This window comes from Ceratotherium simum, chromosome 6 (assembly GCF_057802395.1).
Source record: "Ceratotherium simum simum isolate JZ-2026a chromosome 6, ASM5780239v1, whole genome shotgun sequence".
Lineage (NCBI taxonomy): Eukaryota > Metazoa > Chordata > Mammalia > Perissodactyla > Rhinocerotidae > Ceratotherium > Ceratotherium simum.
In genome coordinates this window covers 72666789-72691544 of record NC_141905.1, presented here as the reverse complement: position 1 = coordinate 72691544, position 24756 = coordinate 72666789, and the positions used below count along the sequence as shown (strand labels likewise).

General features: G+C 36.5%; 1 protein-coding gene across 2 annotated transcripts in view; it reads right to left on the bottom strand.

Annotated features, from left to right (window-relative positions):
- The window catches only part of NHLRC2 (NHL repeat containing 2), a 61600-nt gene that overhangs the window by 11679 nt on the left and 25165 nt on the right, over positions 1-24756 (bottom strand). For both annotated transcript variants that reach the window (XM_004428095.3, XM_087432634.1), the window contains exons 5-10: positions 17597-17726; positions 8243-8342; positions 4154-4385; positions 3455-3577; positions 2063-2272; positions 822-1041 (exon numbers count right to left, since the gene is read on the bottom strand). In XM_004428095.3, the coding sequence (XP_004428152.1) occupies positions 822-1041; positions 2063-2272; positions 3455-3577; positions 4154-4385; positions 8243-8342; positions 17597-17726 (1015 nt within the window). The remainder of the gene's footprint in view (positions 1-821; positions 1042-2062; positions 2273-3454; positions 3578-4153; positions 4386-8242; positions 8343-17596; positions 17727-24756) is intronic.

The following is a 24756-nucleotide window of genomic DNA, read 5'->3' as shown; positions in this document are numbered from 1 at the left end:
ACAGCTGATCACTCTCTCCTCCTTAAAACTTGTGGCCCCAGGGAACCACCCTCTCTTGGTTTTGCTCCTACTTGCTTATTCACTCTTCAGTCTTTTGGCTGGTTCCTCCTCCTCTCCTTGATCTCTTGATGTTGGAGTGCTCTAGAACAGTGCCACTCAAAGTATAGTCCGTGGACTGGTGCTGGTCCACAACCCACGATGAGGTAAGTACCGAAATCGACAGTAAGGTTTAGAAACTTTTATAACATCCAAATGTGTAATTGGTGGCTTGCATTTTTTATGTATTTTTTAAAAAATTAATGTCATTTTTAGGGCTAATACCCTTAGAGCTAGTTTGAGATGGAGCAGCACAATGGAAAAGACACTAGACTAAGAACTAGCAGAACTGGGGTCAAACTCCAGTTTGACCTAACCTAATTCAATATATACCCTTGAGCAAATCACTTTATCTTTTTGAGCCATTAGTCTCCTCACTTATAAAAGAAGAGGTTTTTATAGATGGTGTCTTTCAGCTCTAACCTATCATTCTGAGACTATGGCAGTCTGCCTTATGTGATGGACTTGCCTAATAGAAAATAGGGCAATTATGATCAAGTAACTTTGGGTGAGCTACACTGTTCTTTGATAAAAGAGAGGAAAGGATCTCAAAGACTAAAGAAAACTGTTAAAGTGGTGTTAGATCTGCATCTATTTTTTCACAGGACCTCCCTCAAATCCTGCCCAACTACAGAGTGAAAATTTCACACAACAAATGAGAAAAATTACTAGGTTAAACATCAAGAATTTATGGAATATTTGCATTTGCAAGATTATTCTCATACCTTCAGCTGTTAGAAACCAGCAACTGGGTACTCCTTCAGTTAGTTTTGCTCCTGATGGGAGGTCTAATCTTAGCTTGAACTGAAGAGTCTGTCCTGGAGACGCAGCCACTGGGGAGAGTTGAACGTGTGGAGCAGATTTAGGTAGTCTGGGTAATGTCTTCTGTTTATCTTCTAGGAATGAACCATCTACCACAGCATTTTCAGATCTGAAGACTGGGAGCTAGGAAATAAGAAAATCTGTTTATTAAAACACATGTACTTCACAGTAATTACAGAGTAAGAAAGCTTATTTCAGACTTCAGAAGAAAAATGAGGTTCTATGTCAATGAAACAATTGCCATCTACTCTGAATCAGAATGTATTTACTTAGATGTCCTCATAATTATTTTGTAGGTTCAGAAAAATATTTCATCCTGGCAAAGACAGTACCAACACTTACGAATGAAAAAGAATTAATTGTCCAATGTTTATGGATGGCAGGAAATTAAAGTAAAACTTTACCAATTTAAATGTAGTCGATATAATACACATTCTCTTATAATTTTCATTGCCAACTAGAAGATGTCATTCATCTTATATCAGAGATCTATGTCAAGAGAAATGACATTAACGTCACGACGGCAATCTGTGTTTTTCTTTTGAAAACATATCATGGAAATTCCTAGAATTTTAGAAAAACAACTCTTGCATTTTTTTCAGGCAAGTGTGATACATCAAGGGTTAGCTTGAAAGTTTTATTAGAGACCATGTCCATATCTTTAAAAATTGATTAGAATTTATTTAAGTTTCTTCTAATCTTATTTCCCATGTCTTGAGAAATGTGGTTTCTAGAGATTCCTTTCGAAAATTATTTGGTAATAGATTCACTATAGGAAACAAAGATTACACACTAATCTAAGGATCATTAAAAAAATAATAAGACTAAATAATCCAACCCACAAGATGTGTGTGTCACTGTGTCTACACATGTAAAAACAGATCTGACTCCTTTTCTTTTTTCCTTTTCCAAAAGTTTGTTAAATTCTATCCAACTTCCAGTATCTTTCTCAAACACTCTTGGCACAAATGGAATTTTTATTTTAAAAATAACAGGATACCCTTGAAATAGGCACTCACTTACTCCTCCACCTCCCCGTTTCGCTTTCACCACTAGAGATGGCCTAGCCATCTGTCAGCGCTGCGAGGATCTCAGTCTCTTTCTTAAAATGATATCCTTTAACTTATACCTCACGATTACTCACCACAGAAATAATTTTTGTTTCTAAATCCATCACTTTAATTTGATGATTATTGGTGTCTGCTACGTATAGTAACTGACCATTCTCTCCAACACACAGGCCTCCTGGTTCATTAAACGTTGACTCAGTAAAACTGGAACTGATAACGTTACTTGCATCTCCAGTTCCGGCCAATGTTGTACAGTTTTTTGTTTTTGGATCCACAACTTTAATCTAAAAAGAAAGAGTAAGAAATTATATTTTTGAAGCTCAATCTCATGTTTATGGTATGGAGAAGTGTAGTATCAAACAAGCCAGAGAATTTCCCATTGCTATTAGTATTCTTAATAAATCTCAGAAAAAGAATCGGCATTTCTGTCTTTTCTTAAGAAGCCAAACATTCAAATTACTGTCTAAGGGGAGATATTCCATTCTGAGAGCTAAAAACTATGTAAAATCCTCAATTGCACCTTGTCTTCTAGAAGCAGTTTTTTTTTTTTTTGTGGTAAGGTGATCAGCCCTGTGCTAACATCTGCCAATCCTCCTCTTTTTTTTTTTTTTTTGCTGAGGAAGACTGGCCCTGGGCTAACATCCATGCCCATCTTCCTCCACTTTATATGGGACGCCGCCACAGCATGGCTTGCCAAGCAGTGCGTCGGTGCGCACCTGGGATCCGAACCGGCGAACCTCGGGCTGCCACAGCAGAGTGCGCACACTTAACTGCTTGCGCCACCGGCCTGGCCCCTAGAAGCAGTTTTTGATGAAATTATTTATGGAATTAAAAAAATTTTTTAAATGTTATTCTTTTTCCTAACAATGGGACACAGCTGAACTGACTTTCCTCTTATGAGCATCTAACTCTGGCCGAGGATTCGCTACTTAAGTTAAACTTAATGATTCCCCGTTGTGTCTCAATTCTATTAGATTTATAGTCCCTCATCACAAAATATTAATATTTATTTTCCATTATTTATAAAAAGGAAAATGCAATAAAAATAGTTGAACAGTCAATACAATAGAGACAAAAATGGAAATGCTGTTGAAAACAGAATTATTTCCTAATAGGCATGGCAAGAGCTCGAAAATGCTCATTTGTTAGTTGACATATTACTTTCCTTGCTACCTGCCTCCACCTTTACTCAATGTGTTACTAAGCAGCTTTGATGGGTTGCAATTCACAGTTTTTGGCTAGCCATTGGGAATTTATTTAGTCCTTTCTCCAGGTCAGAGTACCATCATTTCCTCTTTGCAAAGAAAGGACCAAGAAAAGAACAGAAAAGGCTTATATATAGCTGTCAAAGACTGTTATTTCTCTCCGTATCTTAGAGTGGCAGCTGTAGGAGGCTCACAGATCTTTCACCATTTTAAATACGACAAATGAAAAGCAGGGGACTATATAATTTTGTCAAGACTCACCTTGTGATTATAAGAGTCTGCCACGTACAGTAAATTCCTTTTCTTGTCCCAAGTTACTCCAAGTGGGTGCTGAAGCTTTGCATTGATTCCTACTCCATCAACATCACCAAAAGCAAATAAGTTCTTTTATTTTTTTTCAAAGGAAAGAAATAGCATGTGTTAAAATTTTTACAGTGCTTTGTTAGGGTATAAAGTGAAAATTAAGATGGCTGTATATGCTACTTAAGTTAAAGGGGGAAAAGGTCTGATTTCAGATAAATAGGGCTGGGCATTTGATTCAGACTAGATAAAAATGATAGCATTTTAAACCTGTATTGATTTGTGGTGCTTAGTAGTTTTATTTACAATAATCACACATCTGTTCAGGAATAGGTCAAGTCTACTAATCTGGTGCTCTTTCCACCCTACTGCCAAATATCTAATTTACATCTCTTCCTCCCTCAGTAATTAATATTTTATCCTTCCTCTCTCCCTGAAGCCTTGACATTTATATACAATCAGGTAGAGTCAGTTTACTTTTCTTAGACGGTTTTGTTACTTGTGTTTCTTTATATTCACATTTCCTTTGGTTTGGCTTCCATTTTAACTTATGGACACCCCAAGACCTCACTCCCTCCTAAATTTTATTAACTTTTCACAATTCAGAAAATTGCAAGCTTGATGTGTCTGGGCGCACCGTGCGAAAGTGATCTTCATTACCATGGGATCTCTCTCTCCTCCTACGAGGTGCTTCACGGCGCCATCCTTCAGGGAGACGGTTCTCACCGTACTGCTCTCACTGTCTGCTACAAACAGGCAGCTCCAGGGATCTTCCGAGGCCAGAGAAAGACCTGAAGGTTGGGCAAAACCTGCCTTGTGAGGATATGCATTATTTCGATTCTCTTCATTTCCACTTCCAGCAAACCGAAGGCAGGTTCCTTTTTTTAACTCACTAGAAAGACAAGTTCACAGGCAAAGTCAACACTGTTATATTATGCCCAATTTAGTTACTAAACAAATGAATGTAAATGATGAAATCAGTGGTGATAGCATTGTAAACAAAAAAATCTAGTGATCTGGGCCTGGTTAAATTGTGCAAGTCAGCTTTCACTGTAGTTTTTCTAATCATTAACTTATTTATCCACTGTGTAGAGACCTTTCTACTGTTTTTTTTTTTTTTTTTTGAGGAAGATCAGCCCTAAGCTAACATCCATTGCCAATCCTCCTCTTTTTGCCAAGGAAGATTGGCCCTGGGCTAACATCCATGCCCATCTTCCTCTACTTTACATGGGACGCCACCACAGCATGGTTTGACAGGCAGTGCATCAGTATGCGCCCAGGATCCGATCCTGTGAACCCCGGGCCGCCGAAGCAGAACACGCGTGCTTAACCGCTGCGCCACCACGCTGGCCCCCTTCCTACTGTCTTTTTTGACATACACAAAACTGAAACTATCCTCAACAGCCAGACAGGAAATCCCTGACAAGACTAAAATTATAAAAATAATGATCCTATCATTGATGGGATAGTTTTTTTTACTCCAAATGGTCAGATAGGTACAGCTGAATCCCACCTTAACTTCTTGATCTCTCTTAGCTTCATGCAATATTAGGTTCTGAAAGGGAATTAGAAAGATTGCCTAGCTCTTGATGGTTTAAAGCTTAAATTTTCATTAAAAATGTTTTGTTTTCTTGTATATAAGGAGAGACTAGCAAAAGGAATTAAAAGAATCATTTTTGAGGGCCGGCCCCGTGGCTTAGCGTTGCTTAACTTAGCGTTAAGTGCGTGCGCTCCACTACTGGCGGCCTGGGTTCGGATCCCGGGCGTGCACTGACGCACCGCTTCTCCGGCCATGCTGAGGCCGCGTCCCACATACAGCAACTAGAAAGATGTGAAACTAGGACATACAACTATCTACTGGGGCTTTGGGGAAAAAAAGGAGGAGGATTGGCAATAGATGTTAGCTCAGAGCTGGTCTTCCTCAGCAAAAAGAGGAGGATTAGCACGGATGTTAGTCAGGGCTGATCTTCCTCACACACACACAAAAAAAACGAATCATTTTTGAAAGATAGCCAGGTCAAGCATTACCCATTTTAAGAAACTAATATAGGATGATTACACTGCTTCAACTGAAAAATTGTACAAAATAACTTCTTATACACACTAGGGAAATTTCTATTTAAAGGCTATTGCAGTGACTCCTTCTGCAATGCAGAGAAAATTTTACACTTTGGTTTCTAAGTCTAAGCCAGAGGGATTATAAGGAAGACATGGTGGTGTCTTGTGTTGAGGGAAGGGAAGAAACTGACTTAGGGTGCAATACAATGCAAGACTGTATGTATATCATTTCCAAATATGGCACAACAGGCAAAAGTCTAAAATGACCATTAATCACTTATTGTTTGATATGTTCCCAACACTAAGTTAGGTAGGGAGCAGTGGATGGGGGCAAAGGGATACAGAATGTACAAACTATGGCCACTTATTCAAGGAACCTATCTAGTCCGAGAAATACATGTAATAACTAACATGCCAAATAAATAAATTAAAAGGTAATTACTACAAGGAGTCTTCACAATTTAAACAAGGGGTCCCCTTAATTAAATCAAAGGTAGTAAGAGTGGGGAGAAACAGTAACTTCTAAAATGTTAGGAGTCATTACCACTTGAAGATCAGTAACAAATAAAGATAAGTCATCCTTAAAATTATGATACAGGTGAGTGTGATCTGAGTGGACATTTTCCTATTATGAACGAGAGTGATAACTCTACTTATTTGGAAATTGAGGCCACTCTTGACCATCTAGGTCCAAAACAGCCATCACTTAGAATGGCGTATTCCGGCCATTTCTGTTACTTCTGGCTGCTGTTTATAATTATGCCTCACATAAAATGTTGTTGGTCACCTCACTGTTCAGGCTACTGTCATCTCTTGCCTGGATAACAGCAATAGCTTCCTTACTGGTATCTCCATCTCTAGTACTGTCCCACTCCAAACACCGCCAGTCTTCTTTCAACAACACAAGTCTAACCATGTCACTTCCAGCTTAAAACTTTCTATAAACGCTCTCAGAATAACGTTTAAATCTCCTAAAAGGACTCACAAGGCACTTTGTGATCTAGCTTCTACTGACATCACTAGTGTCATTTCTTGCCTGGAAAACCTCCACACTCCCTGTCTAACTCCTACTCCTCTACCAGGTGTTAGTTTAGTAGCTTCTTCCAGGAAGCCTTTCTTGATACCTCAAATCTTATTGATACCAGCGTTTCTCTTATTTAGGTAAGGGACAATTTCCATTTAAAGGTCTACTTGCAGTGATTCCTTTTATACAGAGCACCTATACTTCCCAACTATTTTTTGTTTGCTATCTGATTCTTCCTTTGTAGAAGCCCACTGAGGGCAGCAACCACATATTTTCATTTTATTCTTAATAAAGCAAACGTATTTCATCCCTATTATCTAGCATAAAGTATGTCTAATAAATATTTGTTAGATGAATGATTAAATGTTACAAAACATCATACAAAGGAACATACACACATACTCTATTTTGAATATCCGACATTTTTGATTATCTACTATGCAACTGCTCCTTTCTACTAGTAAAGGTAACTGAGATGACCAGTACTTACTTTCTATGGTGATCTGACATCTTTGTGGTCTACGACTTACATTCATCTAGTTATTCTGCACACCCTTCCTGAGTTCCTATTATGTACCAGACACTGTGTTAGGTAGAGAGGACAAAACAATGAATGAGAAAGGGCCCTTTCCTTTAAGAGGCAGTCTAGTAGGGGGAGACAGTTACGTAAACAAATAAGTGCAACTGAAAACAGAGCGAGAGAGTGGGCGAGAGGGAGAGAAAGAAAAAGAGAGAAGGAAGAAGGGAGGGAGGGAAGGAGAGGGGAGAGAGAACGGACTTCTCAGTGCAGTGATGTAACTATGCAGGGAGCACGGTCAGGTCACAGAGAAGAGTATGATCAGCTCTACCTGGGGTGTGAGGGAGAAGAGAAAGGCTCTGTAGAAAAGATGGAAGACACTTTGTAGAGACCCTACTTTTTCATCTTTATATCCCTGACAGTGGCAGCAAAGCTACCTACTGTTAGTGTATATGCCAGGCACTAGGCTAGCTCTTCACACATATTATTAATTCTCCAAACAAGTCTATCAGGTAGATAGAAAAAGGGAAACTGAGGCTTAGAAAGTTAAAGTGGTTCTCCTAAGCTCACAAAGATAATAAGTAGCAAAACCAGGATTCAAACTCAGGCCTGACCACAAAACCTGAGCTACTAACCACCCTGCTATGCAGTACTCAAATATTTGAATTAGTGATCGGGGATATGTGCAACTACCTGTTAAAAGATAAGTGTTCACAAAATACTTCCGGTTCTCTTTCTGGACGCTTGGTGGGACTGCTCTTCCTAGGTTCCTTGAAGTCAGGTGTGGCCATGAGACTCACTTTGGCTCATGAAATTTAAGTAGAAGTGATGTGTCACTTCTGAGCAGAAGCTTTAAGAGCCAGTGAGCAACTCACCACCTTTCTCTCTCTTCCAGGATGACTGGCAAAGCTCCAGATGGTGCTTGCTGCAGCAGCCTGGGGGGCAGAGAAGTGCTCCCCAGCAAACCTATGTGAGTCAGCAGGACACACACCTTGTCTTAAGCCACCAAGAATCCGGGTCGTCTGTTATGGCAGTATAGCTCAGTGTATCTTGACTAGTACAGTGGTGTTGCAAGGATGGAGACTTTGAGAAAGGGAATTCTGTGACTCCAAGTTGTGCAGTTTGCCCAAAGGGAGATGCTGCCACTTACTTTTTCTTTGGTAGTCTGCCAGAGTCCAACAGGAGTGCCCATATCTGATGAGTCCCTGCCATGGCTATCCACAGAACGTCATCTCGTTGGACCTCTGAACCTTTATAAAAAAATAAATAGTAATTATTATATATACATCATAAATATTTGTAATGTTTTAAGTTGTTTTTGAAAATTTTCCATTTTTCTTATGCAAGTCCTTTAGACTTATAAATTTACCTGTAATGATTTCACAGAAATCCAAAGTATTCTTAACAACAATATGTCCCACTACATCTCTGGACACTACGTTTTTAAACATTTGATTTTTTATTTTATGTGACAGAAGAAATGGGTTGACATAGATTCTCCAAAGGAACTGTGCTGGTCAAATACCTAGCACTAGATGCCAGCCCAGTGGCGCAGTGGTTAAGTTCGCGTGCTCCACTTCTGTGGCCCAGGGTTTGCAGGTTCGGATCCTCGGCATAGACCTATGTACTGCTTATTAAGGCACGCTGTGGTGGGCGTCCCACATAAAGTAGAGGAAGATGGGCACAGATGTTAGCCCAGGGCCAATCTTCCTCAGCAAAAAGAGGGAGATTGGCAACAGACGTTAGCTCAGGGCTAACCTTCCTCATTCAAAAAAAAAAAAAAAAAAAACCTAGCACTAATCACCTAAATTCCATGCTTTAGTAATAGGTTCTTTGAACAATTTCTCATGAAAAAACTATCTTTTAGTAATTTAATAAATGTGTATTTCTACCACAGTGTCAGCTTTTAGACTCAGACACACATCACAACTGCAATTTAAAAATACATTAATTGGCTGCGAAACTTTTTCAAAGATATAGTTGACATGCAAAAAAGCTGAGTACAATATATTACAGTACAGCTCTGTTTACTAAAACTAATGATAATTTTCTTTTTTTAAACTGATGTTACTACTTATTACAATGTGATAAAGCTGTTTCTCTAATTCTATTGTTAAAATATTTAATTATTTTAATTTAAACTGTATTCTGAGGCTACTTTTACATATAATTGAGACATTTTAACTAAAATAATTTGGTCCGACATATCTTATGCTAAAATAAGTATCTTGGTACAGCTATTTTATTTGTTTTTTCTTTAAGTTCAGGTAGTTTGTGTCTAGAAGGAATTTTTCATCTTTAACTTGTATTTCTTTCAAGCGTATTTCAATTTAAAAACAACAAAAATAATGATGATAGTTTTCAATAAATTATGGTTGCTATGTGCCAAGCACTTTACAGAGATTATCACTTAAATTTTCTCAAAAGCCCCAGGAAACAGGTAGTGTTCTTAGGCCTTTTTTACAGATGAATAAACTGAGGCTTAGAGAGGTCAGGTAACTTGCCAGGATCACAGAGCCAGGAAATGAAAGAACTAGAATCTGAACCCAGGCAGTCCAACACAAATATCTATTCCATATGTTATCTCTTTCTCTATGTTCTTAATTTCTATCCTATGAAATCTAAAAGAAAGTAGTTTATTTCAATTTAATTTTTCATAGTCAAATATTTTTATAAACATAAATTGTATTAAAAGTGACACTGGCATCCATATATTCTGGGGACTCAGTCTCGGCTTAATCACCTTAAAACTAGATCAAAAGCTTTTCATAATTTTTAAATTTTATTTTGCCCCCGCTATGTGAAGACAAAGTGTAAAGGCAACCATCTGTAAGCCAGAAGAGAGCTCTCACCAGAAACCAACCACGCTGGTACCCTGACCTTGGACTTCTAGCCTCCAGAACTGTGAGAAAATAAATTTCTGATGTTTAAGCCACCCAGTCCTTGGAATTTTGTTATGGCAGCCTGAGCTGACTAAGACATTTCCCCTGAGAATAGAAATGAGACAAGGATGTCTGCTATCAACATCTTCATTTTAGCATCATACGAAGGTCCTAATTCGTGCAACAAGAAAAAGAAGGAAAAAGCATAAAGATTAGAAGTAAAACTGTAATTAACTGAAGATGACGTTCTTTAAAGCCCCTACTTTGCCAAAGGAAAGCTGTGTTGGTATATATCTAAGTGAAAGACCAAATCAGGTCTCCGTTATCTAGTACTCCAAACAGGCCAGTCTAGTTCAGCCAGGGTCTACTATATGAAGGCAAAAGCTTCCAATAATTAAGTGTGAGCATTTGTTTGGTCTTGGTCTCTGTGTACTTATTTCCTTTAGAAGTCCAAGGAATGAGAAAAAGTGTATAAGTGGAGGACGTGTCAGGTCAGGATTCAGGTGTTTGGGATTCTACGTACCAACTAATGACGATGATGATGACAACGGTGGTGAGGGCTGGGGGTGGTGAAAATGATAACCATCCAGAACACTTCCTATGTTTAAGGCACTGAACTAATAAACACTTTACATGGATTATTTCCTTTAACTGAACAACCTTAGAAAATCTTATTATTATCATCTCTATTTTATAAAGAAACTGAAATTCAAAGGGGTTAAATAATTTGTTGCAATTCACACAGCTAATCCTGGAATATGAATCCATTAGTGCATCTGACCCCAGATTATTAGTGTTCTGATCAGAATGAAGGAACTACAGAAGTGAGCTTGTGCTCTTCTGGCCAGTTCTCTCTGTGGCCCAATCTCTTCTCCCTCCCTTCTGCTGCTGGCTTCAAGTACCCAAGCATTTTCATGTGTGATCAGAAATAGGGATCTGATCAAATGTAACATGGCTCTCCGCTCCAGGATGTATGGCTAGGTTCACTCCTTCTGCCCTTCCCTCCCTGTAGCCCCTGGAATAGCCTATGGCTGAATAATCTCTCACAAGTATTTTTTCCAGTCCCTTGCCTTTTCCATTTTTGGTTTGGTTCAGCTTATCAACATCTCTTTGTGACTTTTATGATGAGACTCTATCTTATAGCAAAGGACAATAATAACAAACACTTATATAGTACTTTCTGTGTGCAAGAGCTGTTCTAAGTGCTTTCCATACATTAATTCTCATAGGCCTTTGAGGTAGGTACTATTAGTATCTTCAATTTAGAAGAGGAAATTGAGGCATAAAGAGGCTAACTCATCCACAGTCATACAACTACTAAGATATGAAACTAATTAGAACCCAAACAGTCCATGCTTATAACTGCCATGCTATACTGCCTCTCAAGAAGTTTTTACCCTGCCTGATCATATTTCACTGAGGGCTGAAGAGTTTGTTCTTGCAAGTAAAATGAGAGTTTAAGAAAAAAGTAGTCTGTAATTATAATGTCTATCAAACTAACAAGAATCATAATTTATACTGTCCATCCTGGATTTTAAAATCTAAAGCACACAGTTTTACCACTGAGTATGGGTATTAGTTTTGTTCCTTCTAACAAGAATGCGGCAATCATAAACATTGCAATTTTAAATTAAGAGTGCACTTAAGTATCACTGACTTTCAATGGTCACAAATTAAAAGTAAAAAAAGGACAATGCCACAAGCTAAAAAGGTTTTTGGAATGAGTATTTTTAAAGGCAAAACTCCTCATAATTATCAATAAGGATTAGTGAAATAGTTTCAAAAAACAGGAATAAAATCAGCAAATGAAAAGAAAATGACCTGCAATCCAGTTTTTAAAAATTCTGTTCTGGATAGCTATCATTTTCACCCCCCTCCCTCCCAAAAAAAGGCCAAGAGAAATCACTGTCAACAGACGTGCTACAAGAAATGTTAAAAGAAGTTCTTCAGGTAGAAGCAATATTATTCCAGAAGGACACTTGGGACTCTTAAGAAAAGAGCCATTTTGGAAAACAGTTTGTCAGTTTCTTATAAAATTACACACTTATCATACGACCCAGCAATTTCATTCCTAACTAAGCATTTGCTCAAGAGAAATGCATATGTCCACATAAAAATCTATACACAAATGTCTACAGAGTCTTTAATCATAATTGCCATAAACTAGAGACACCCGAAATGTCTATCAACTGGTAAATGAATAAATAAATTGTGGTACAGCCATGCGATGGAATACTACTCAACAACAAAAAAGAACGAACTACTGATACATACAATGGGGATGAATCTCAAAAGCATTATGCTAAATGAAAGAAGGCAGACATAAAAGACTATACTGAGGAACAAGAAATAGATCATTGTCGCCAGTGGCTGGAGTAAATGGTGGAGGTGGTGGGAGGGAGACTGGACAAAGGGTCATGAGAGAACTTTTTGGGGTGATGGAAATTTCCTATATCTTGATTGTAATAATGGTTATAAGACTTTATGTTTGTCAAAATTCACAGAACTTATACCTAATAAGAGTGAATGGTACTTTCTGTAAACTATACCTCATTAATCAGACTAAAAAAAAAATCTTATAAATACCAAGTCAATGTAATAAGATAGTATAAGAATCTTTTCCCAAATTTTAGATATAAGAACACTACAATTGTTTTTGAGAAAATAAAAACACTAGCCACACTGCAGAGAATTTATTCCTCAAAAGAATTCTGTATCATCTGATCATCTTTAGAGGATAAATATTTTTAACGGTATTTTACAACATATTTATGGTATTTTATAACATATTAACAGAAGTCAGAGAAGCCTTGAAGAACACAAGTACCAACACCGTAGATTATCAGACTAGCATACTAAATAGTTGGATTTCAATCGTTAAAGGTTGTATAAGAACAACTAATTCTATCCAGGGAAAATGATGATTAAAGGGCCAAGGAAGGTTAATGGGATTTGGGTACATTCTCCTTTTTATAAATGATTCTAAATCAGGTAAAGTCTAAAGTACTCAGAGACTAGCAGGGGTTTTGACCTTTATGATAAAAATCTCTCAGGTTATTGCCTGGCATGAATGGAGTCAGCATAGACTTGATATGCATTTTAGAAACTTGGCAAAGTTTCTGCTGAAAAAATGAACATATTGTAGTTAGTAATTATTTTTAGTGCATTATGAAGTTCTGACCATACTTACAGTGATAATCAAAAAGAATAAACAAAGATGAAACAATCACTTTTGTAAAAATCATTTTATGTTATTTTATGCTTTTATCACTATAATGGCATAATTAGGTTAAATATTCAGGTACTATTTAAAATACATACATATTTACATACTACATATATATTTAAAATAATCAGAGGTATTTCAAGACCCTTTCCTTAATCTCTTCTTGAAGTATGTTGTTTATTAACTAGGTCTCTTGGTAGGGTATATATTCAACTGTGTATTTGTCCTTGTTATTTTTCATGCTCTTTATCTAATATATTTTGTTTAAGGTTTAATTTTTAATTAAATATGCACACAAATGGATGCATGTTATACATAGCATTTAAATAATAAACATCCATGTGCATAGCACCTAGCTCAAGAAAAATAATATTTGAAAATCCCGTGCATCCCTCTATGATCATATCCCCCCCTTCCCAGAAGGAACCACCAATCTAAAAATTTATTTTTCATTTTCTTGCTTTACTTTTTTTTTTGAGGAAGATTGGCCCTGAGCTAACATCTGTTGCCAATCTTCCTCCTTTTTTCCTTTTTTCTCCCCTAAGCCCCAGTAGATAGCTGTACATCCTCCTAGTTGCTCTATGTGGGACACTGCCTCAGCATGGCTTAATGAGCGGTGTGTAGGTCCATGCTCAGGATCCAAACGGACGAACCCTGGGCTGCCGAAGTGAATCACGTGAACTTAACCGCTATGCCACTGGGCCGGCCCCTCTTGCTTTACTTTATAATTTTACCACATCTGGATGGATCTCTCAATGTATATTTAGTCTTGCTTGCTATTGAACTTCCTATAAAATAAATCATATCATAGGTCTCTTCCGTAACTTGCTTTATTTACTCAACAGACTCCTTCTGATACTTGTCCATGCTGCTGGGTGTAGCTGTGGTCCATTATTGGCACTGGAGAACAGCCTAGTATATAAAGATATCACAATACCTAATCTATTTTCCATGTTTTCCTCCTGATAATTCCATCCTCTCTCAAATTCCTAACTATGGTAGGATCTCAGAAATACTCTATAAAATTATTCAAGTATTAAAAAACTTAAGTGTTTAAAAGAACAATTTTTCTCAGCCACAGTCCTCTTCAAGTTGTCTTTATTCCCACATATGATTAAACCAGTTGTACAATTATGTAATTTAAATACATATGAACCAATTCAATATGACTGCAAAAAGGAAGCTGTTTCTATGAAAACAAAGTTGAATACTTTGGAAAGACTCAATAAAGGCAGGTAGTTAAGTCCAACTGTTGTTGAATTAGGCGTGGGAAGACAAGTGGACAGAATATGTTAAAAAAATTTCTACCCTCACATTTCTTTGCAGGTGTTTTAAAGTTCTCATCACACTTGAAGAAAACCAAAATAGCACACTTGAGGGGTGCAAGACTGTCAGGGGCCACTTAAAGAAAAGGCTTTGGTCCTACACCAATAGATTGGCTAAAAAATATACATTTATAATTCTTAAATTAAAATAAAGCATTTTTAGTTTTATGATTCCCAGATTTAACAGATTTTTTTTTTCTATATGGATCAATTATCATACTTCTAATCACTTCAGTAAAGGATTCTACTGTATTTATTTACTTCTACTTTTATTTCACAAAGGGTTCAGGTAGCTTACAAAGAAACAAACCTTCACAAGAGAAATAAATTTAACATAAGTAAAAACATTGAAGCAATAGGTAAGTAGGGTAGAAAAAAAAGATGCAGCCATGCTAATATTAAAATGAATGTCACGTTATCCGTTATACTTTGCTAAAGATAAATCTGTCTCTAAGTTTCCTAGCAATCAATCAATGCAAACACAATCAGTTATGATATTCAAATTACCCAGGAGCTTAACAACAAACCTGATACTTAGGAAAAAGTATAATTATCTATAATGCAGCGACCAGAAAAAAATTTCTCCAGTAGATAATCAGAGAGGTCATTTAGAAGGTAATAACTGAAACCACCAGCAAATCCTCATAGTAAAAACAGTAACACATCCCATAGGGCTATGTTTTGATGAAATACATAATATGAAACACATACAACACACTTATAAATATAAATGAATGTGTTATGTTTATGTGTTGACATATTTTTTAATGAATGATATGACGCCAAAATACAGTTTAATAAAAACAACTGTAAGGAGGGCAAATAGTCTATGATCCAATTTCCCCATACTCTGACAAACTACATTAATCTAGGATTAGATTCTAGAGTAATTTAAAGCAGTGGCTCTTTTTTTTTTTTTTTTTTTTACAGTAGCCTCGAATATTTTTTATTGTATACTACCATCAGGAAAAAATTTTGAGCACATGCACCCAAAGCAGTGGCTCTTAATGTTTTTGGGTAAAATACCACTTTGAAACTCTGGTGAGAATCTGACCAATCCCCCCAAATCTTAAATAGAATTTCTGGGAGGTTTAAGTACTTCATAAAGCCTAACCATGAGTGCCTTGGGTCTATAACCCAAGGTCAAGAACTCTTAGACTAGAAGTCACTGTGATTGTATGTCCTTCATACAGTGCTTGACAACCATTTTCTCGTAGCCGGCATTTTGAAAGGTGTTGAGCTTAAGTGCATTCAAGATTACTCCTCTTGCCAAGTACCTAGAGTGAAGCTATTTTAAGCTGTAAGTTAAATGCAGAGCCATATGCTTTTAATGATCTCTCGAACTAAGGTAGGACTCACTTCCTTTACCGTAAACTGAGCTTAATAAAGAAAAGTCTCAGATAGCACGTCACTCCAATTGGAAGCTGAGGGAGTACTTGTCAACAGAGTCAAGACTTTCCTTGGAAAGCAATTTGGGCGCATTCTCAGAGATAAACCAAGAAATTTCATGCCATAAAGTATGACTGAAAAAATGTGAGCCTAGAAAAATATTAAGTATTCCTCCACTCCTTGGCCATCCAAATCCAACTTAGTAAAAGCATCCTAAGTATATCCTATTTTTAAGCAACGTAAATTCTGATATATGTGATAGATTGAATTACTGGTAATTCAATTACTAACTCCTCTGTAGTAATATTATATATCCACACTCTTGCCATGGCCTCACTGTAGGTAAAGTGTATACCCCTGCCCCATGACTCTGAGGTTTAGTTATGTGACTTGCTTTAATAACAGTAGGTAAGCAGACATGACATGAGCAAAGGCTTAAAATGTGTGCAACGGGGCTTACTCTCTGGTGATCCTGCCTCTTGGCAAAAGAATATGCCTCAGACAGCTACTGGTCCAAGGAGGATGAGAAATAAATGGAGCAGATCCAACCCAAGAAATGGCTTGGAACCCAGCCCAGGCTCTGCCTTGATCAGCTGAATCCCAACGCTGTATGCGAGTGAGAAATAAAGGTTTAGGTTTGTATGAGTTTTGGGATGATTTCTTATGAAGCATTATTGTGGCAATTACTGACAGATACAGTAAATACAAGCTGTAAGTTGCAAATGTAAATATCAATAACTGAATTGCTATATGAACCATCAGCTATAAATCACTGGGGGCTTAAGGGCAGAAATTTTTGTTTTCCTTGAGGGAGGCATAACCAAGGAACAAGTCTCATTCACCTTGACTATTTAACTGATGGATACATTTTAGATTATTTTTCCATCTATAAGATTTATGTTCAAATAGCTCAGTGGTGTACCAAAGGCAGAGAGGCAGAAGTGCTAAGTCCTGGTGGGGCAGAATATTTTTAACCCTGAAATTATTTACAATTGCTGGGACATGGTGATAAAAAGAAGACTGAGTTTTCGCTGGTTTTACTGCTGTTTTAAAATTCTCTACATATAATAAATCCGCTTATAGCTTGCAGCTGGGATGCACTGCTTCCCCTACCTTCCCAACCTCTTCTCCCTTGTGAACCACGAAAACAATTCACAATTATTAGCACACAGAATTCCAAAAACGGAATTCTCAAAAATAACTCCAACAAAATATCTAAGTTAAATATATTAAGTACAGGTAGTACCAGAAGTTCATTCAGTTATTTACAAATATTAAAATCTTTATAAATGAAAAAAATCAAGGTCATTGAATTGTAACTAAACTGGCATAATAGAAAATAATTTCAAATGTAAAGCCACGCAACTAAGCTGGTGCTTATACACTCTATAAATGTATTAAGACCATACAAACCATTTAGTCCCAAATTCCATTTTCAATGTGTTATACTAACTTGCTTTATTCATGAATCTGGTTTTAGACATGTAGATAACCACCTCAGTATCACTGTGGGCCAATGAAAAATAAGAGTACTAATGTTCCTGGATTATCTTTTAGCCAATTAATACACTATAAAATAACTAGCAATAGAATTATCCCAATAGAATGTCCCAAGAATATTTTTCAAATCTTACTTTTATTAAGCAAAGTTCACTTATATTTAATATTAAAAGTTTACATACCTGATGTTCCAAAAACCACATCCCAAGGGGAACTAATGGGCTGTCGTTCTCCTTCAGCTCCACCTTCTTTATCTGTACCTTGAATTCCAATGCCAGCTACGGTGCTCACCATCTCAGCTTCCAGGTCAATCTACGGAAATTAATACATGTTTTACGCAATGCATGTTGCTTTTGCTTTTTCTTTTGACATACAAAGATTTCCCATAGAACGTATAGAGAGTATTCGCAACACAAATACCTTTTTTTTTTTTTTTGTGAGGAAGATCAGCCCTGTGTAACATCTACCAATCCTCCTCTTTTTTTGCTGAGGAAGACTGGCCCTGGGCTAACACCCGTGCCCATCTTCCTCCACTTTATATGGGACGCCGCCACAGCACGGCTTGCCAAGCGGTGCGCGCTGGGATCTGAACCTGCGAACCCTGGGCCGCTGCCGAAGCAGAGCGCGCACTCAACCGCTTGTGCCACCGCGCCGACCCCAGTACTCTTTTTTTTTTAAAAAGGCTAATCAAGTATAGGGTGACCTTATTATTCAAATGCACAAAACTCAGTGCTTTTCATTTCCCCACCTGTCCATTCCCCCACTTTCTTCTTATCCCCCACCTCATCATGTCTCTACCAAAACTGGTGTTGATCTCATCTTAACTATAAAATATTCAAAAAGTGAAATTTGGAAATTAAAGTACAATCTAGAAAAAACCATGTTTCTTAAAATTAAATGTATATATTCCAATTACACTCAGATAGTAACTGACACATACAGAACTGAATATGCAATTTTGATTATTTTAGAGGAGACCAAGGCATAGATCATTAATTAACTTTCCCAAGATCCCACAGCTAGTAAGTTGAGGATCTGGGATTTGAACCCAGGCAGTTTTAGCTCTTTTACACTATATTGCCTCTACTTCATACACTGAAAAACTAATGCATTCTACTGCAAAAAAGATGCTCTAGTTTCACCTCCTGAGATCCTCTCCCAATATTTTACCATGAAAATTTTCAAACATAACAGAAAAATTGAAACCATTTTGCAGTAAACATCCATACACCTACCACCTACTATCAACATTTCACTTACTTGCTTTATCACATATCTTTTCCAGCTACCAATCCCTCAATCCATTTATATTTTTTGATGCATTTCAAAGTAAATTTTAAACATCAGTACACTGTCCCTAAACATCTCAGCATGCTTATCATTAACTAGAGTTCCTTTTTTGAGGCAAAACTTACAATGAAATGCACAAATCTTGAGCATATCATTCGATGAACTGTTACAAATGCATACACCCATGTAACCCCAATTTACAGAAAGATATAGAATGTTACCTTCACCTCAGAAAGTTCCCTCAAGCCTCTTTCCAGTCATTCTTGCCCCCAAAGGCAAACAGTTAAATTTTTTTCCATCAAAGAATAGTTTTCTCTCTTCTAGGACTTCAGATAAATGGAATAATACAGTCTGGACTCTTGTGTGAGGCTTCTTTCATTTCACATTTCTGAGATTTATTCATGTGTCAGTAGATTGTTCTTTTTTATAGCTGAGCAGTATTCCATCATAGGAATATAACATGGTTTATTTATATATTTTCCTACTGATGGACACTTAGGCCGTTTCTAGATGGACACTCTAGAGCCTTTAAATAGAGTTGCTATAAATATTTTTATAGGAGCCTTTTGGTAGACATATGTTTTCATTTCTTTTGGGTAAATTCATAGGACTTAATTGCTGTTAAGGATAGGGATATGATTAGTTTGATAAAGCTGCCACCAAGTTGTCCATAGCAGTCTATCATTTTATATTCCCACCAACAATGTACGTGAGCTCCAGTTGCTCCACATCCTTGCCAACTAGAGTGTCACTTGTTTCAATTTTAACCATTACAGTGGGTGTAGAGTGGCAATTCATTGTGGTTTTAATTTACATTTCCTTTTTAACTCATAATGTTGATCACTTTTTTATGTGCTGTGGTCATTCTTATATCTTCTTTTGAAAAATGTCTGTTCAAATCTTTGGCCCATTTTTTATTGGGCTGTCTTATTTTTCAGTTGCAGAAACCTTTATATTTCATGCATACTAATCCCTTGATAGATACGTTTTGTGAATTTCTGTGACTATTTTCTGACAACCTGTGGCTTGTCCTTTCATTTTCTTAACAGCAAATTTTAATGAGAAGTTCAAAATTTTGAATTTATCCCTTGATTGTTTTGATGCCTTTTTGAAAATCAAGTAACTGTAGAGGTATGAGCTTACTTCTAGGCTCTCCGTTCTTTTATGTCTGTCCTTATGAAAGTATCTGTCTTGATTAGCACAGCATTCTAGTAAGTCTTGAAATCAGGTAGTGTAAGTCTTTTAACTCTGTTCTTTTTCAAGATTGTTTTAGATATAATAATCCTTTGTTTACATTTTCACGTAAATTTTGGAATCTGCTTGTCAATATTCTACAAAAAAGCCTGATGGAGTTTTGATTGGGACTGCATCGAACCTATAGATCAATCTGGAGAGAACTGATATCTTAATACTGAGCCTTCCAATCCAGTATTGGATTAATTTTTCTCAGCAATGTTTATAGTCTGAAGTATATAGTTCTCATATTATTTTGTTATACTTATTCTAAGTGTTTTATGTATTTTTTTGCTGTTATAAATACAATTTTAAAATTCCAGTTGACTGTTACTAGCATATAAGAGTACAGTTGATCTTTTTATATCAACTTTGTATTCTGCAACCTCTGTAAATTCACTTATTAGTTCAAGTAGCTTTTTCATAGATTTCTTAGAATTTTCTATGTATGTGACAAGTCACTGGCAAATAAAGACAGTTATTCTTCTTCCTTTTCAGCCTGTATGCCTTTCTTTTCTTTCTTGCCTTATTGCAATGGCTAGTACTTCCAGTACAATGCTTAATAGGTGTGGTAAGAGTGGTAATCCTTGCCTGGTTCCCAGTCTTGGAAGGAAAGCATTCACTATTTTGCATTAAGTGTAGCTGTAGGCTTTTGGTGGATGCCTTTTATCATGTTGAGGACATTCATTTCCATTTCAAGTTTGCTGATTTTATCATGAATAGGTATTAAATGTTTTTCTAAATCTAGTGAAGCAATCATATGGTTATTATATTTTATTATGTTAATACAGTGAATTACATTGATTTATTTTAGCAATATCTCCCTGCATTATTTTTAACAGCTACTCTATAATCTCCTGAAATTGTAAAGAATATTCATTCATGTAACCTTATCTATATTTTTACTGAACTCAATTTGCCTAAATACAATAGGCAGCTTAGGGATGGGCCCTTGAAACAGAACTTGATTTAAGAAGTGTATCAGAGAAACTGATATGATAAAAAATTCCTCCTGCAAAAAGCCCCAGGGCCAGGTGATCTTATAGTGGAGTTTTAATAAATGTTCTAAAACCATTAATTCCTACATTAGACAAATTATTCCAAAAAACAGAAAAAAAAAAAACTAACTAGCTCATTTGATGAGGTTAGTGTGACCTTGATTCCAAAATCAGGTGAGAATAGTATAAGAAAATATAGAGCCATTTAACTTATAAACATAAATATTAAAATATTAAATATAATTCTGGATAATCAAATCCAACTTGACTTTTCAAAAAATTCAAGATTATGTAAAGTTTATCCAAAGGAATAAAAAGATAGTTCAACATAAAAACAATCTATTAATATAATTCATCACATTAACATACTAAGGGCAAAAAATTATATAATTATTTCAATAAATGTAGAACATGCATTTAATAAATTATATAATAAAGTAATTCTTAGCAACTAGGAATGAAAAGAAAGTTTCTTAACTTCATAAATATTTTATTTCCCAAAGCTACAGAAAATGTTAAACTTTTAGAAAAAATTTACATGCATTCCCTTTAAGATTTGGGTATGATAAGATACCCACTATCACTGCTAATGCTTAAAAGCAATGGAGGTTCTGGCCAGCAACATAATAAAAGGAAACAAAAAGTGTAAAAATAAAAAGGGAACAGATAAAACTGTCATTTGTTTTTGTAGACAATATAATTATTTATATGAGAAACAGAAGTTTTTGCAGAATTGGATAAGGTGGTCCTAAAACTCATATGGAATTGCAAGAGACCCAGAAGAGTCAAAACAATATTGAAAAAGAAGAAAGTGAAAGGACTAATACTTTCTGATTTCAAAACTTATTAAAAGTTACAGCAATCAAAACAGTGTGGTATTCGCATGAGGACAGACATACAGATCAATGAAATAAACTTGAAAGTCCAGAAATAAACCCATGCATGTATGATCAATTGATTTTCTACAAGGTTGCCAAGACTATTCAATGGAGAAAGAATAGTCTCTTTTTTTTTTGTTTTTGGTGTTTGATGTGGCTTTTAATTCTTTTTTTTTTTTTTTATAAATTTTTTGTTTATTGCAGTAACATTGGTTTATAACATTGTAAAAATTTCAGGTGTACATCATTGTACTTCAATTTCTGCATGGACTACATCATGTTCACCACCAAAATACTAATTACAACCCATCACCACCCATGTACCGAATTATCCCTTTCACCCTCCTCCCTCCCCGCTTCCCCTCTGGTAACCACCAATCCAATCTCTGTCCCTATGTGTTTGTTTATTGTTGTTATTATCTACTACTTAATGAAGGAAATCATACGGTATTTGACCTTCTCCCTCTGACTTATTTCACTTTGCATTATACCCTCAATGTCCATCCATGTTGTCACAAATGCCTGGATTTCATCGTTTCTTATGGCTGAGTAGTATTCCATTGTGTATATATACCACATCTTCTTTATCCATTCGTCCCTTGATGGGCACTTAGGTTGCTTCCAAGTCTTGGCTATTGTGAATAACGCTGCAATGAACACAGGGGTGCATGTACCTTTGCAAATTGGTGTTTTCAAGTTCTTTGGATAAATACCCAACAGTGGAATAGCTGGATCATATGGTAGTTCTATCCTTGATTTTTGAGGAATCTCCATACTGTTTTCCATAGTGGCTGCACCAGTTTGCACTCCCACCAGCAGTGTATGAGAGTTCCCTTCTCTCCACATCCTCTCCAACACATATTGTTTCCTGTCTTGTTAATTATAGCCATTCTGACGGGCGTGAGGTGATATCTCATTGTAGTTTTGATTTGCATTTCCCTGATAGTTAGTGATTTTGAACATCTTTTCATGTGTCTGTTGGCCATCTGTATATCTTCTTTGGAGAAATGTCTGTTCAGGTCTTTGCCCATTTTTTAATTGGGTTGGTAGTTTTTTGTTGTTGAGATGCATGAGTTCTTTATATATTTTGGAGATTAAGCCCTTATCAGATGTATGGTTTGCAAATATCTTCTCCCAATTGTTAGGTTGTCTTTTCGTTTTGTTGATGGTTTCCTTTGCTGTGCAGAAGCTTTTTAGTTTGATGTAGTCCCATTTGTTTATTTTTTCTATTGTTTCTCTTGCCTGGTCAGATGTGGTGTTTGAAAAGATGTTGCTAAGACTGATGTCGAAGAGCATACTGCCTATGTTTTCTTCTAGAAGTTTCATAGTTTCAGGTCTTACATTCAAGTCTTTAATCCATTTGGAGTTAATTTTTGTGTATGGTGTAAGGTAAGAGTCTACTTTCATTTTTTTGCATATGGCTATCCAGTTTTCCCAACACCATTTGTTGAAGAGACTTTCTTTTCCCCATTGTATGTTCTTGGCTCCTTTGTCAAAGATTAGCTGTCCATAGATGTGTGGGTTTATTTCTGGGCTTTCGATTCTATTCCATTGATCTGTGTGTCTGTTTTTGTGCCAGTACCATGCTGTTTTGGTGACTATAGCTTTGTAGTATATTTTGAAATCAGGGAGTGTGATACCTCCAGCTTTGTTCTTTTTTCTCAGGATTCCTTTAGCTATTCGGGTCTTTTGTTGTTCCATATAAATTTTAGGATTCTTTGTTCTATTTCTGTGAAAAATGTTGTTGGAACTTTGATAGGGATTGCATTGAATCTATAGATGGCTTTAGGAAGTATGGACATCTTAACTATGTTAATTCTTCCAATCCAAGAGCACGGAATATCTTTCCATTTCTTTGTGTCTTCTTCAATTTCTTTCAGCAATGTTTTATAGTTTTCGGTGTACAGATCTTTCACCTCTTTGGTTAAGTTTATTCCTAGGTATTTTATTCTTTTTGTTGCAATTGTAAATGGGATGGTATTCTGAATTTCTCTTTCTGCTACTTCGTTGTTAGTGTAAGAATAGTCTCTTAATAATAAATAGTGGTTCTGGGATAACTGGGTATCCACATGTGAAAGAATAAAGTTAGACTCCTACCTTACACCATATACAAAAATCAACTCAAAATGGATCACAGACTTAACTGTGAGAGCCCTAACTATAAAATGCTTAGAAGAAAACATAGGAGTAAATCTTCATGACCTTGGATTTGGCAATGGAGACTGACATATGACACCAAAGCATAAGCAATAAAAGAAAAAAATATAAATTGGGAATCATCAAATTTAAAACTTTTATGCATTAAAAGACATGATTAAGAAAGTGAAAGACAACCCACAGATTGTGAGAAGGTATCTGAAAATCATACATCTGATAAGGGACCTAGAATATATACAGAACTCTTACAGCTCAATAATAAAAAACACAAATAACCCAATTTAAAAAATGGCAAAGAGGGGCCAGTCTGGTGGCACAGTGGTTGAGTTTGCGTGCCCTGCTGTGGTGGCCCGGGGGTTGCAGGTTCGGATCCCGGGCATGGACCTATGCACCGCTTATCAAGCCATGCTGTGGCAGGCATCCCACGTATAAAGTAGAGGAAGATGGGCACGGATGTTAGCCCAGGGCCAATCTTCTTCAGTAAAAAGAGGAGAATTGGCAACGGATGTTAGCTCAGAGCTAATCTTCCTCACCACCCCCCCCCCCAAAAAAAGGCAAAGAATCTGAATAGACATCTCTCAAAGGAAGATACACAAGTCGTCAATAGGCATAGGAAAAGATGCTTGACATCATTACTCATTAGGGAAACGCATACCAAAACCACAATGAGAGGCTACTTCACACCTAGCAGGATGACTAGAAAAAAAAAAAAGGGAAATAAGTAATGGTGAAGATATGGAGAAACTGGAACCCACATATATGCGGGTGGAAATGTAAAACGGGGCA